Consider the following 15228-nt stretch of genomic DNA (forward strand, 5'->3'; position numbering starts at 1 on the left):
TTAAGACATGTTTTGGCCCTTGTTAACATTATGGTTGCCATATAACACTTACGGATTTACCTCTATATACTGTGTGTCAAATCTGCTCTCCATGTCCAACTAGGAAGTTAAATTATTAACATTAAATAATTTTAAAAATCAAATAATGAGAAAAAGCTAAGATAGATTTATTTGTGAAATGTTAAATATAATTTTGTTAGCTCTGTTTTAGTGAAGTTAATAGTTTAGGTGCACTAAGCAACTTTTTTGTTGGGGTTCCATCACCTGCTTGTTTCTATGGATATGTCATTGCTCTGCCTCGAATGTTCCACATTAAACAGCTCTACTTTACATTTATTCAATTATAGGGGGTTTTATTGCTAAAAAAAATACCTGAAAAAAGGCATTCTATCTGTGAGTGGGATCACCTCTCCACAGATCTGACATGTAACTTGGTCTGGTTTACTTACATGTGCATATACTTACTTAACTTACTTGTAAATATAGATTTATATAATATGTCTTATTTGACACCCTTCTCTTGCCATTTTGCTGCTTATTTAGAAGCTTTAGTCCCATTTTTTATATGTTTTACTCTTTGTTATTGTAATATAATGTGATGTGTGAGTTACTGTGTCCAAGTAATTTCCCTTGTGGATCAATAAATTCTGTCTAAGTTTGATCTCCATGATGATTATGGAAGGTATATAGAACTGTTTAAACATCTCCATGGAGAAAAGCATTTGATTGACCCTCCACCAGAAAAGTTAGATAATGCACCTTTAATTACAGAGGTTAGAGCAAAACTAGGCAATGTACACATCCCGGGCCACATTCAGCCCTTTGGTTGACTCTGACTGGCCCCTTTAAGCTAATTTGGAATTACAAAATAAACATATTTTCTCATTTTACCTCATACATGGACTAAAGCTGCATTGCTTTTATTTTAGAGGTGTTTTTTAATGACATTTTCTGTAAGGCAACCTCACTTTTTCATAACTTAGTCATAACATAAACTCATAAACCAGCTCATCAAAACAATGCTATTTTCTGCTTTTTATAAAGAAATACACTTAATATTAGGCATAATTGAGTTAAACATTTTGGCCCGGCCTCCCACAATATTTTCTGTTTCTCATGTGGCCCCATGGAAAAAATAATTGCCCACCCCTGGGTTAGAGCTATAGGATATTGCGATGTTATCGAACCCAGTGTGTTTATTTTATGCACAGGTGATGTATAACAATGGCGTTCCCTCTTGTCTGGATGCACCGTGTATTTGCTCACTGACTCAACCCATAGATCACACAGACAACACAAAAACCACATGGTAATTAATCTTTTTTCTTTAAACTCTGAGCTTTGTGCCATTAATTTGAAGTGCTCATCTTGTCTTTTGTTCATATTGTTAAAGAGGAAATGAAGACAGGTGGTTTAAAAGTGACTGGGGAGAGAGAGGAGATGTCCAGCCATGGCTCTGCTCAGGCTCACAGCTCTACTGCTTCTAATAGGTAAGCTGTTAAATCCAAACTGCTTTATTTGTTATTTATTATACTAGATTATTTAAAGGTGCACAGTGTGACTTTATGGTTGGGGATCCATCCCCTTCTTGTTTCTAGGGATAGGTCATTGCTCTGCTTTGAATGTTCCACAATAAAATGTTAATAAACAGACCTACTTTACATTTATTTAATTACAGGTGGTTTTATAGCTCAAACATACCTAGAAAAACAGGCATTCTGACTAAGAGCGGGGACACCTCTTCACAGATCTGACCTGTAGCTTGGTCTGGTTTGGTCTCCATGAAGATAGAAAAGTTTAACACCATACAGTGAAACATTCCTGACAAAGCAATAACATCTGTGTGGAGAAAAGCATTTGACGGACCCTCCACCAGAAAAGTTACACAATGAACCTATATATAATATGTAAATACTTAGGCTATTAGACCAATATAGACTGGAAAAAAAAAAATAATAATTTTTTTTTTTTTCCATTTTGGATGTGTTTATTGCACTGAAAAATATGCATCCCCTGAGTAGGCTTGCAGCTCCACAAACCTGATTCTTATTTGACATGGAGTAGGGCTTGTCTCCATGTAAATATTGTGGCTTTAATATTCCACATTATCAAATAAACCATATCTAGAAGAAGTATGAAAGAAGTATGGTTTTAAGTTTCTCTTTCCATGGAATCAGGCGGGTGACATGTCACCTTCAGAAAGTTACATACTGTAACTTTAACTACAATTTATTTATTATGTATTTATTTATTAATTACTTCCAATTGTATTAATAAAAGTAATTTTTTTGCAACTTATATAGAATTTATTATTACCATTTATATTTTTTACTCTTATATATTTTTTTTATTTTTTTTTTTATAATTATATATTGTGATGGGTGAGCTACTGTGTCCAGATAATTTCCCTTGAGGATCGATAAAGTTTCTCTAAGTCTAAGTTAACCAAGAAAGAGTAGTAAAAAATATTATATAAATGTATATGTACAAGCCAATATAAAATATAGAAATATAGTAATCCAAATATATCTCAGCTCTATACATGAAATTGTAAGGAGAAACAGTGCAAAAATGATATGATGACTGACAGGACATGGGATTATCTGTTACATATGGGTGAGTTGTTGTACAGTTGTAGGGAGTATTATCTGTTACATAAGGGCAAGTTGTACAGTTGTAGGGAGTATTATCTGTTACATAAGGGCAAGTTGTACAGTTGTAGGGAGTATTATCTGTTACATAAGGGCAAGTTGTACAGTTGTAGGGAGTATTATCTGTTACATAAGGGTGTGTTGTACAGTTGTAGGGAGTATTATTTGTTACATAAGGTTGTGCTTTTTAAACCTACATGAATGTACCAACCACATCCTGAAAATTCTTGTTTGTTCTCTTCAAATTGTCTGTTGAGCCCAAGTCTCCATGAACAGACTCTGGTTTAGTCCTGGTTTAGTTCTGGTTTTAGTCCTGGTTTTAGACCTGGTTTTAGTCCTGGTTTTAGTTCTGGTTTTAGTCCTGGTTTTGGTTCTGGTTTTAGTTCTGGTTTTAGTCCTGGTTTAGTTCTGGATTTAGTCCTGATTTAGTTCTAGTTTCAGTCCTGGTTTTAGTCCTGGTTTAGTCCTGGTTTAGACCTGGTTTAGTCTTGGTTTAGCCCTGGTTTAGTCCTGGTTTTAGTCCTGGTTTAGTCCTGGTTTAATCCTGGTTTTAGTCCTGGTTTTAGTCCTGGTTTAAGTTCTGGTTTAGTCCTGGTTTTAGTCCTGGTTTAAGTTCTGGTTTTAGTTCTGGTTTTAGTTCTGGTTTTAGTCCTGGTTTTAGTCCTGGTTTAGTTCTAGTTTCAGTCCTGGTTTTAGTCCTGGTTTAGTCCTGGTTTAGTCCTGGTTTTAGTCCTGGTTTAGTTCTGGCTTTAGTCCTGGTTTAAATTCTGGTTTTAATCCTGGTTTAGTCCTGGTTTTAGTCCTGGTTTAAGTTCTGGTTTTAGTCCTGGTTTTAGTCCTGGTTTAGCCCAAAATGTGAAAACAGGAAAATACTGCCCTGTAATCCATTTATTTCAACAAAGTAACTGTAATCTAATTACCACTCACTGAAAGAGTAACTGTAACTGAATACAGTTACTCTGATTACGTAACTCCAGTACATGTAATCTGTTACTCCCCATCACTGATTATATGAATGTAGTCTTGTATTTCTCACTGTTTAAGCAAAACTGTAGGAGCCTGTTGGAGAATGAGCTCCTCTGTCTCTCTATAGTCTGGGGCAGTGAGTGGGTAAGCAGCAGTGTCCATGATGGAGAACAGTTTGTCCAGTGTCCTCCTGTCCCTCACAGCTGATCACGTGACCAGTTTTACGGATCAGTTTGGCAATCCTGTCATGGTGTTAATTTTTCTTTGAATTATTTTATTATCCTTAACCCGGTTTTAGCAGTGTATGTGTTTTGAGTTTTACTTGTACTGACTGTTTCCCCCCTACCCTAATGTGTCTCGTTCATCTGTATGCATTTATACCCTGTGTTCTCCTTTACCTTTGTTGGTTCCTTGTCAGTATCACTTCTTTTTGGATTTTTGTGTTTGCTTTTTCTGCTGGTCATTATTTAAGTTTTATCAAACATAAACATAGTGCAAGTGCAGTCCTGCATTTTAGGTCCTCTTTCTGCTTTAAACGTAACAAATCCACTCAAATATCTGATACCTGATAAACAATAATATTAGAAGCCATTATGCCACACAATACCTGTAGGTCCTCACCCAAAAAACAGTATTGTTATGAACATGAGCTTCATGATACTGAAATTTCAAACTTGATTTTGATACTAAGGAATAGACGCAATAATCAATACCAGTTTTGATACCATGATGACAATATAAAAACTCTTTAGACAATAGAATGTGATTTTCAGCATTAAATCATAGTACTTTTGTTTATATTTTTCCATGTGGTCTTATATGTGTGTAATCCCTCAGTGGTCCAGGTAGGTTCTATAATGGTCCATGGACATATACTAGTCTATGTGCTCTTATACTTGTTCTGATACAGCTCAATGATTATTCTAAAGATGTTTAGGAAAGATTCATTTCCGTCCTGTGAATGTAACTTTTTTAGAACTGATACTTTCTCAAATGAGAATCTAGATATTTGTTTAAGTGCCAATTAGTATCTGATTTTCATATTTGCCAACCCTAAACCCCAGTGAACGGTCTGTGTTTTCGTTGTTTTGTCTTCAGGCCTTTGCCACTCTTCGCCTCCTCACTGTTCGTACTGGAGACTCTGGGAGTACCTGAATCTCACCACCACCAACAGTTTTGTGGCAAATGTCCGTCCAGTGAAGTCCTGGACCGAGGTCACTAAAGTCAAAATGGAGATGATCCTGTTTGGCATTGTAAAAGTGGTCAGTATTGATATGAAAAACAATGCATTCATTTAAATAATAGTCTTTTAAAATTAAGGTTATAAGGTTTATAAGGTTAAAGCAGCTATGACAAGTTAGACTACAAATTTTTACCAAAACACAGTTAAGATTATTATATTTATTAGAATTTAAGTTCAATTTCAAATTTTTTTCCCAGTTTGGCCAATTTCTAGACTTTAAATTTTATTTCTTAGGTGTAAGATTTTATGCCATTCTCTGCCCACAAGCCTACGTAATGTCACCCATGCTCCATAAATAAACAAAAGCATGATACAAATAATACACTGCAACTTCACAAACCTAATGTGATGTTCTATTATTATTACTTATTTATTAAAATGCCAATGTTATTCTATTCTTTAACTGTTATAATGTCGTTTCCTCATCACAAACATACCTGGAATTGTGTTTGTTACATTCACGTATGTTGAACACACAAACTGTGCATATTTAGACTGAGTTCTTCTAACAAATAGTACACACTGTTCCACCTTGTGATGTCATATGGTCATACAGCCCGAAAACTGCCAATCTCTACTGAACAAAAGGTAAAACGTAGCTGTTAACTTGAAAACTACCGCTACATGACATCACAAAGTGGAACTGATTTAGAGCTCTAGAGATGTAGACAAACTAATAATAAAGGTTTACTGTAACATGAATGAAACAAATCACAGCTCCAGGTCTGTTTTTGAAGAAACAGCATTGTAACGTGGCTTAAATCTCACAAGAGAGCCTTCAATGCTGTTTTTTGTTCCAGGATGAGAAGTGTCAAACTGTCCAAGGACACACCTGGACCACTATGGTGAGTTGAGTTACACCTTTCAGATTATAACAGTGTGGTGGATATACCTCTGCCTCCTGTCCATAGTGCAAATATTTTCTTACATTTTACATTTCATTAAAAGTGCACTATGTAACTTTTTGGTTGGGGGTCCATCACCTCCTTGTTTCTATGGATATGTCATTGCTCTGTCTGGAATCTTCCATAGTATGATATTAAACAGAATTAAAAATACCTAGAAAAACAGGTATTCTGACTGTGAGCGGGGTCGCCTCTCCGCAAATATGACCTGTAAATTGGTCTGGTTTGATCTCCATGAAGATGGAAAGTTTTAACACCTGTGAAACATTTATAGGGGTCATGTGAGTTATCAAAGTTATTAAACACGTGATTATTAAAAAGAAAATATCCATTTACATATACATGTTGAATCCAAGTATATTGACAACATAACACTTTAACACAGATTCCTCCCTAAAGTATGATAGAAACACTGAGCAAATTGTCAAAGGAGGACAGCAACAGGTTCACTTCACGCAAAAGTTTAAAGGCCATTTTATAGTTCTGTGACAACTCTGCATCTGCGTCAAGGTCTATGCACCGCAAAGTAATTCACTGCCACAACGCTAGAAGGCTAGAATTTAAAAATAGTGTTTGTGTACACAAAATGAAGGAGGAAAGCGGAGAAGCGGAAATGTATGTAGAGAGGATATAGAGAGGACCAATCACAGCCCTTATTGTCTGCGTCGTATTCCCTTGCTAGTAAATTTCGGATTTGCACGTCAGTCTTGGGAACGCAGACTCTCTCTGTCACAGTGCAGACGATTTGATGCATGACCATAAATTGGGTTAGCTTAACTCTTTTTTAATGTGTCATCCAGCCTTTTGAATAATGTTTACCATTCCTTTATAGAAAGTTTGTTGACATTTTCATTTATTATTTTTATATTGGTTTTATGGGTTATTTGTGAAAGATAAGAACAGTTTATACCATACAGAGAAAGTGTGTGACAAAATCAGTGGTGTTCAGATGGAGAACTTGACCTCTGTGTGGAGACAAAGGGACTAAGGCCATACTGAGCCAGCCTAAGAATATGTCACCCCACAACAAAAGACCAATCACTACGCTAAATCTTTCTGTTCCTTTTGCCATAAAACCTGTGTGTGGTGTGTTGTATGTACATGATTTATGCACACCCAAAAATCTGCTAACTGAATTGCCCTTTGGGATTAACAAAGCTGTTGATTGATTGATTGATTACCCTTTCTTTTGGGTCTCATTCTCTAAGATCTTGCTGTTTTGTTTTTTTTGCAGTACTGGTCCAATGCGTTTCTGAACTGGAACACTACGGATTTCTGTGACATCGACGTCATCACTGTCCCTCGCTCCCTGCTCTGGATCCCCGACATTCACATCCAGGAGGAGTAGGTCTTAGACTTAAACAAACATTATTGATCCAAAAGGGAAATTGCTTGGACACAGTAGCTCACACACATCACATTATATTACAATAGCAAAGAGTAAAAAAAAAAATGGGGATGGGAAAAGATCTCGCGCTGCAAGATTCCGCAAGACAAAATTGGCACAAGATTGCACACACATGAAAAAACTTTACCTTTGGCTTGGACTGAAAATAGAGTTAAGAGCTGGTGAGTTATGCAATTTGAGAAGCTGTAGTTCCAAAAAGCAGGACTACAATGACTGCTAAAGCGTTATATAAAATACATACAAATAGTGACGCCAAAATTGTGAAATAGATTGCACTGCTTATTTATTATAAATTTTGTCAAAACTTCTTTCAGTTATGGTTCCAGAGTGCTCCTGACAACCCGCAATTAGTGATTGTCATTGGTACTCACAAATAAAGGAGGCAAGAACCGGATTTCATTATTCATTATAATATTGTAGTTTTGCTATGAAATATCTAGAATTAAAATCCATAAATGTTGAAATAACTTTGGCCTTTAGAATGTTGTGATGTCACCTGAAATCCAGAAATTGTCTGGTTGTTTTGAAATCTCTCCCTGCTCTCTCCTCCTTTCCTCTTTCTCCTTCCTCCTCCTCTCCTCTCCTTCCCCTTCCCCTCTCCATCTCCCCACCTCTCCACCTCTCCACTCATTTTCTCCTCCTCTTCTCCTTTCCTCTCCTCCTCCTCCCCTGCTCACCTCCTTCCCTTCCCTCCTCTTCTTCTCTTCTCCTCTTCCTGCTTCTCCTCTTCTCCTCTTCCTGCTCCTCCTCCTCCTTCTCCTCCTCCTCCTCCTCCTTCTGCTCCTCTGCTCCTGTCCTCCTCTCGTCCTCTCGTCCTCTCGTCCTGCAGTGCTTCAGACCCCAGCAGCATTCTGGAAAGTCCGTATGTAAACCTGTATCCGGACGGTTGGGCCATGACCACCTCCAGGCACCTCCTGACCTTCACCTGTCAACTGAACCTCAACATGTTCCCCTTCGACGATCAGGAATGTGACATCACATTCTCCTCTATGACTGCAAGCGGTAAAAGCAGCATCTTTCTTTAAAATAATAATAATCATAATAATAATGATGCATAACACTTGTGAAGGGCTTCTCAAAATGCTCAAAGAAATAAGAACGTTAATGAAAGGTGATTTTTAAGAGAGGGGTTTTCAGGGCTTTTTTAAACATGGGGCTTGTGAATGAGTCTCTGATGTGTTCCAGAGGGTGGGGGCAGCAGCAGAGAAGACCCTGTCCCCCAGGCCTTGTGTTTAGTCCTGGCGGGGGGAGATAGGAGGTTGGCGAGGTTAAGGTATGGACTTGTAAACGATGGTGAGGAGTTTGAATTGGATGTGCAGGAAAATGGGGAGCCAGTGGAGATCTCTGGGCACAGGACCTCTATTTGGTTTATTTATAAAACTTAATGCTGCACTGTGTAACTTTTGGTGCAGGGTCTGTTACCAGCTTCCCTTCATGGAGAGAAGAAGTTGCTTGGAATGTGCCACTGTATGGCATTGTAGTTATTCAGTGGTGTAAAATTTTGGACATATAGCTTTTTAGCATTTTACAGGTTGTGTTAGGGGCTCTGGGTAAACAGGACACTTTACCCCCCCCAGTTCGACACCCCTGCAGTTATTTTTCTCTACGGACCCAGCAGGTGACACCACAAGGTCAAGTTACATGTCAAGTCTGTGGAGAGGGGAGTTCATTCACAGTAAGAATGCAAGATCTAAAGTCAATAAAAACCCATGTTATATTGAGTAAATTCAAGATGGTTATGTTTAATGCCATTTCCGTTTAATTGCCATTTAATGATATTCCAAACAAGGCAGACGGCAGTCCCCCCACCAGAAAAGTTACACAGTGCACCTTTAAAGGCCCATAGTATGCTATTTTCTGATCTGTTATAATGTAGTTTCCTTATCAAAAACACATCTGGAGTTGTGTTTTGCTTCATTCACACATATTTAACACACAAACCCTGCATATTTAGCCGGAGTTCTGGTGATCTCAGAGTGTTTCTTTTTGAGAGAAGAACTAAGATGTAATGGCAAGGCAAGGCAAGGCAAGTTTATTTGTACAGCACAATTCGTACACAAAGTAATTCAAAGTGCTTTACAGAATAAGAAATACATTAAAATCACAATAAAAACAAATCAAAACATAAATAATCATGAAGATTAAAATTAAAAAAGAGAGACATAAATTGGAGAGAAGAGTGCGGAATGAAAACCTTTCAGTTATATGCACAGTTAAACAGAAATGTTTTGAGCCTGGATTTAAACAGCGTCACAGAAGAGTCTGTCTCACATGTTCAGACTGTTCCAGGTTTTAGCTGCATGAACCTGAAACGCTGACTCCCCTTGTTTAGTCGTGACTCTGGGCACCAGCAGGAGGCCGGTCCCTGAGGTCCTCAGAGTGCGAGATGGTTCATATGACACTAACATGTCACAGATGTACTTTGGTGCTCGGCCATGGAGAGACTTGTACAAACAGAGCTGCTTTTAAGTCTATAATGCACGCCATAAGAAGTATCCTGGTTTTGTGAGTGTCCATGCAGACACAGTATCCTGATATCCTGACCAGGACTTTTTAAGTAATAATATTCAGCCACCTTTTAAAACCAGGCTCATTTCTGTGGCTGTTTGTGTTGTTCTTCAAGTAAAGTAAACTGACTCTGTGAGACTGTTGTATTTTTCAGCTCTTAAAAGTGACTTTTACTGAAGTTGTGACAGTGTGCCACAGTCTCATGTTATTACTTGTATACATGTTTTCTTTTTCTCTGTTAGAAATCTGTTAAAAAGCCTTAAGATAGCAAAGGTACTACATGTTTAGCTCCTTGTCATATCTGTGCCATAATTACCACAACAACCGCTTTAAATATCCAGGATACTCTGATACTCTGGCACATTTACACAGGAATATGAGTATCCTGGTTTTTCTGAGCGCATGTAAACACAAAATCCAGAACACTGTCAGAACCAGGGATAAGGCTCATGACAGGGATACTGATGCGCTTGTAAACGCACTCATTTTTACATCCTTGTGTGTAAGTAGTGAGTATATGACCTGTAAATTTTAACACTATTTTTGTAAGTTTGTATGCCTGTGTCTTAGAATTGAGTGTGTGTTATAGTGTGGAAGCTCTTATTGTGTCTTTTTTCAAGTTTTATGGATTGTGTGGGTTTTGTGGTTGGCCTTGGTCTTGGGACTGAGGAAACTAGCTTTGTGTTTTGTCTTTTGCATTATCTTATCTTTTAATACGCATTGCCCCTAATTAATAAAAAACAAAACAAATAATATAAATCATGAGTAATTACCATGTTGTCTAGGTGTTTTTGAGCTATAAAACCACATGTAATTGTAAATGTAAAATAGAGCTGTTTAATGTCATACTGTGGAACATTCCAAGCAGAGCAATGACATATACATAGAAACAAAGAGGTGATGGACCCTCAACCAGAAAGTATTTACAAGTACATGTTTGTCTTGTCTTTTGATATGCATTGTCCCTTTTAATAAATAAATACAAATAGAAATTATGAGTAATGACCATGCTATAACTGAGCCTACATGTTGTTTTTTTCTCTTACAGTTGATGCCATACTTCTGGTCTCACAGGCTGGCAACGACCAACAGATGACCAATTATTCCAAAGGGGTCATCATCACTCAGGGCGAATGGGACCTGAAAAACATCCAGATCAACACTACTCTGAAAGTAATGCATGATAACAAGAAGCACAGTGAACTCATATACACGGTAAGAGCGCCGCATTGGGAATTGTAAATCAGCCGGGGTGCGCTGTGTAACTTTTTGTTTGGGAGTCCGTCACCTGCTTGTTTTTTATGCTTTCTATGACTTTTATGCTTTCTATGTTCCACAGTATGACATTAAACAGCTTTACCTTACATTTATTCAATTACAGGTGGTTTTACAGCTCAAAAATACCTAGAAAAACAGACATTCTGACTGTGAGCGGGGTCGCCTCTCCACAGATCTGACCTGTAACTTGATTTAATACCATACTGTGAAATATTCCAGCAAAGTAATAACATCTCCATGAAGAAAAGTATTTGACGGACCCACCAGAAAAGTTACACAATGCACCTTTAAAGAAAGAAAAAAAATTACCCTATTTTCTGACCTATGTTATATTGTTGTTTTCTCATAAAAAACAAACCCTGCACATTTACACATTCACAGATAGCTCTGTTCCACCTTGTGATGTCATGTGGTAATACAGGAAGTGCTCCACTGTGTTTTTAAACTCCATACACCTTCATTTGCATCATTTCATTTCTGGAATTGCCAGTTTCTACTGAACATAAGGTAATGGTAGCTGGAAAACTACTACCTCATGACATCACAAGTTGGAACAGAGCATTTTGAGCAAGATGTTCAGACTAATATTAAACGATTACGCAAATGTGTGAATGAAACAAAACACAATTCCAGGTATGTTTTTGATGACATAACAACATTATAACATGGCTAAAAGCTCACAGGACTCATTTTGTGTAATATTGGACCTTTAAGTAATATTTCCCAAATTGCTCATCCCAAACCTTTGTTGCCTTTTTCTGTGCTGTAGGTCACTATAAGCCGCAGACCCATGTTATATGTCATAAACTTCATCATTCCGCTCCTCTACTTCCTGATTCTGGATTTGGCGTCTTTCTTCATAAACGAGGCGCGTGGAGAAAAGTTGAGTTTTAAAATCACTATCCTCCTCTCCATCTCCGTGCTGCTGCTCATTCTCAAGGATATGCTGCCCTCTACTGAGAAGAAGATGCCATGGATCGGTGAGTCAACTGAAACTACACATGGACAATGTATGGACAATGATCCAGCATTTAGAAAAGAATTCATAACACTACCTGTTTGTGTTATTGTGAAGTTAAAGGCACATTGTGTAACTTTTCTAACAGAGGGCCCGTCAAATTCTTGTCTCCATGGAGATGTAATTTATTTGTCTGGAATGTTTCACAGTATGGCATTAAACCTTTCTATCTTCATGGAGACCAAACCACACCAAATTCTGCTATCCTGCTCACACTTAGAACCTGCTAACACTTAGAATGCCTGTTTTTTTTTGTTTTTTGTTTTTTTTTGAGCTATAAAACCACCTACAAGTAAGGTTTCTGTTTCTGTATGTTTTTGAACACAAACCTGCAAATGTACCTAGTTTACACTAAAATTGTCAAAACACTAGGAACAGTAGACAAAGCTATTAACACCATATACACAGTTTAGTTAAAAAAAAAAAAAAAAAGTTGATTAAGTATTTAGTTCCACTTTAATATGTCCCCTTCAGTGCAGAAATAGAAACAGGATTTTAAAGTTTTGTGAAAAACATAAAAAATAATTGTCTTAAGTTTTACAAATGTATTAATCCATCATATTTTTTTTATTTTTCAGAAAAGTGATTTTACGCAAACTTAAACAAGACAGACATTAAGTAATTCAGAAAGTAACACAGTTTTAACACAGTGCAGTTGGCGCACTCTATTGCGTAGTGTAAATTTAAACAATATTTCATCATATTATCATGTTGTTCCCTATCCTTGAAGAGGTTTTACATGTCATATATGCATGTTTGTTGTCCTGTTTGAAACCTCCTCACGGTTTCTATCCGAAGCGCCGCCCACTAGCCTATGCCACCCATGCTCCTGCACGGCAATTCTCCATAAATATACAAATATCCTCTAAAACAATAGACAACTTAACAAATCTGATGCGATGTGCAGTTGTTTCATTAGTGAAAATGCGCATCACTTGTAATGTGACAGCACTCTGAACATAATGATCTGGATATGTTCTGTGTTGGCAGTTAATTCCCCATAGAAGTGTAATACCTCCTCTTTAACCTCTCTTGTTATTATCTGAAATACTAACATCAGGTTGTTGATTTCAGCGAATTACTGCATTGGGATCTTTGCTCTGGTAGGCATCAGCGTGTTGGAGGCCATGACAGTAAGTTACCTGCTCAGTTTTGAGGAAAAAGTCAAAAAGGCTCCTCATCGCTGTTCAAACTGTGAGGACGCCATTCAGCTGGAGAGAACCACATCCAGAGGTGAGTTTTGAATACGGATGCACCGATACTGATACTGGTATCGAATATTGGCACTGACCCATGAAAATTTGCTGGATCAGGTATTACCTCCAAAATATTGGTTCTGTTGATTATTCTGTCACTATGATTTGATGCAATAAAGCTATGTTGGTCGAGAAAGTCTCATAATATTTGAGCTTTTAACATACAAAGCTGTTCTGTAGTTACTTGAGAGGTAAGAGCAACATAGCACAATTTGTTGTACAATATATTTCTTGTTTTTAGGAAAATATAGTATATTTTTAGTCCCTGCACTGGTGTTTGTAGATATCGGTTATTGTCTGAATCGGTATTGGAACTGAAAAAGCTGCATCGGTGCATCTCTATTTTTGAATATGCAACAGCCAACAGGTACTACTACCCTATTTTCCGCACTATAGGGCGCACTTAAAAGCCTTTAATTTAATCAAAAAACAACTGTGCACCTTATAATCCAGAGTACCTTATATATGAATTTATTGGGGTGTCTTAATACAACTTTAGTAAACTACAAAGCCGCCCCACTTGCAGCATTACGGCTCCCGTAGTCAGGAGCATCGCGGAGTAATACATACTGTGATTCCTTTTAACATCAAATTACACCTGTCAAGAGACACGCTTACAACGCCGACTTTAAACTCAAGGCTATTATAAAGTTAAAGTGCAAGCTGCAAACACACGGCGAGAAGGCAAACACACGTTCACCAAGACAAGGAGACAGCGCCGAGCCAATGGATCGTGGACGCCTGGGCTAAGGATCAGTATCAACTGTGGTCCGAGCTTTTACCATGAAGTAAATCATCACTGAACTGCCAGGTAACAGTAACAACACTGACTTGGATAATGATGAGAGGGATGTGGGCGTGCTGGACGCCGTAATCGCCCAACTGTTTGAACAATTATGAGTTATTGTGAATACGCTAACAATTTAGCGTCTCAGACAGTATTTTTTTACGTGTTACAGTTGGACAAAGTTGAGAGTTATTGTGGACGCATTAAATAAAGTTTGACTGACTTATCTAACTGTTGTGTTTCATTCAGTGCGCCTTATAATCCAGAGCGCCCTATAGTGTGGAAAATACGGTACTTAAAGGTGCAGCGTTTCTGGTGGAGGGTCCGTCACCTGCTTGTTTTCATGGAGATGTTATTGCTTTGAGTAGAATGTTCCATATTAGAGATTAAACCTTCTAAATCTTTCTCAAGGGAGACAACTATAGGCTACATTTCAGGTCAGATCTGTGGAAAGGCAACCCTAGAGAATTATAGTATTTTTGTGCTCCTCATCCTGTAATGAATAAATGCTAGATAGATGTATTTAAAGGTGCATTGTGTAACTTTTCTGGAAGAGTGTCCGTCACTTGCTTGTTTCTATGGATATGTTATTGCTTTACCTAGAATGTTCCACAGTGTGACTTGGTCTGGTCTGGTTTCCATGAAGATAGAAAGGTTAAATACCATACTATTCCAGACAAAACCAATAACAGAGATAAGCAGGTGACAGATCCTTAACTGGAAAAGTTGCACAATGCACCTTTTAAGAATTTATATTTTGTATGAGTTTTTATGCTTTTTGATTTGGAGATTTTTTAAGTTTTAATTAACATTCCCTGGAGATCTGATGCTAACTGTAGGCATGCTGTGTCTGAGGCTTTAACAATCTTTAATCTCAGTTTTATTTCAACACAATCTGACAAGAAAGAGCTAATTTAGATGAAACCACAACAGATGAGCTGATTTGTGCTGTTAAACAAGTGTCACACATATACTATCTGTTTGGTCCAAACACCCTCAGTAATATCTCAAGCCAGAACCAAACGTGATCGTCCAATCAGAGTTGCTTATTTCACTGACGCATGTGAAACAAAGGAGCTCATTGGTCATCTATCATTTACCAACAAAATGATATTTCTCTCACATCAGATTACAGTGCCTATGACAGGTTAGACTACCCATTTCACTGAAACACACTTAAGATCATTGCATTTAAGATTTAACATTTT

General features: G+C 37.6%; 1 protein-coding gene across 1 annotated transcript; it reads left to right on the forward strand.

The window, feature by feature from the left end:
* Positions 1–1295: 1295 nt before the first annotated feature.
* On the forward strand, positions 1296–13221 carry LOC110161259 (5-hydroxytryptamine receptor 3A-like). The gene is made up of 9 exons (XM_020925990.2): positions 1296–1309; positions 1394–1490; positions 4716–4879; positions 5661–5705; positions 7000–7109; positions 8003–8175; positions 10730–10896; positions 11729–11939; positions 13052–13221. The coding sequence occupies exons 2-9, from the start codon at positions 1451–1453 to the stop codon at positions 13219–13221; spliced, it is 1080 nt and encodes a 359-aa protein (XP_020781649.1). The 5' UTR covers positions 1296–1309; positions 1394–1450.
* The last annotated feature ends 2007 nt before the right edge of the window (positions 13222–15228 follow it).

The sequence above is a fragment of the Boleophthalmus pectinirostris genome, unplaced genomic scaffold, assembly GCF_026225935.1.
Source record: "Boleophthalmus pectinirostris isolate CB_2022bp ecotype Guang Dong unplaced genomic scaffold, ASM2622593v1 HiC_scaffold_17, whole genome shotgun sequence".
Lineage (NCBI taxonomy): Eukaryota > Metazoa > Chordata > Actinopteri > Gobiiformes > Gobiidae > Boleophthalmus > Boleophthalmus pectinirostris.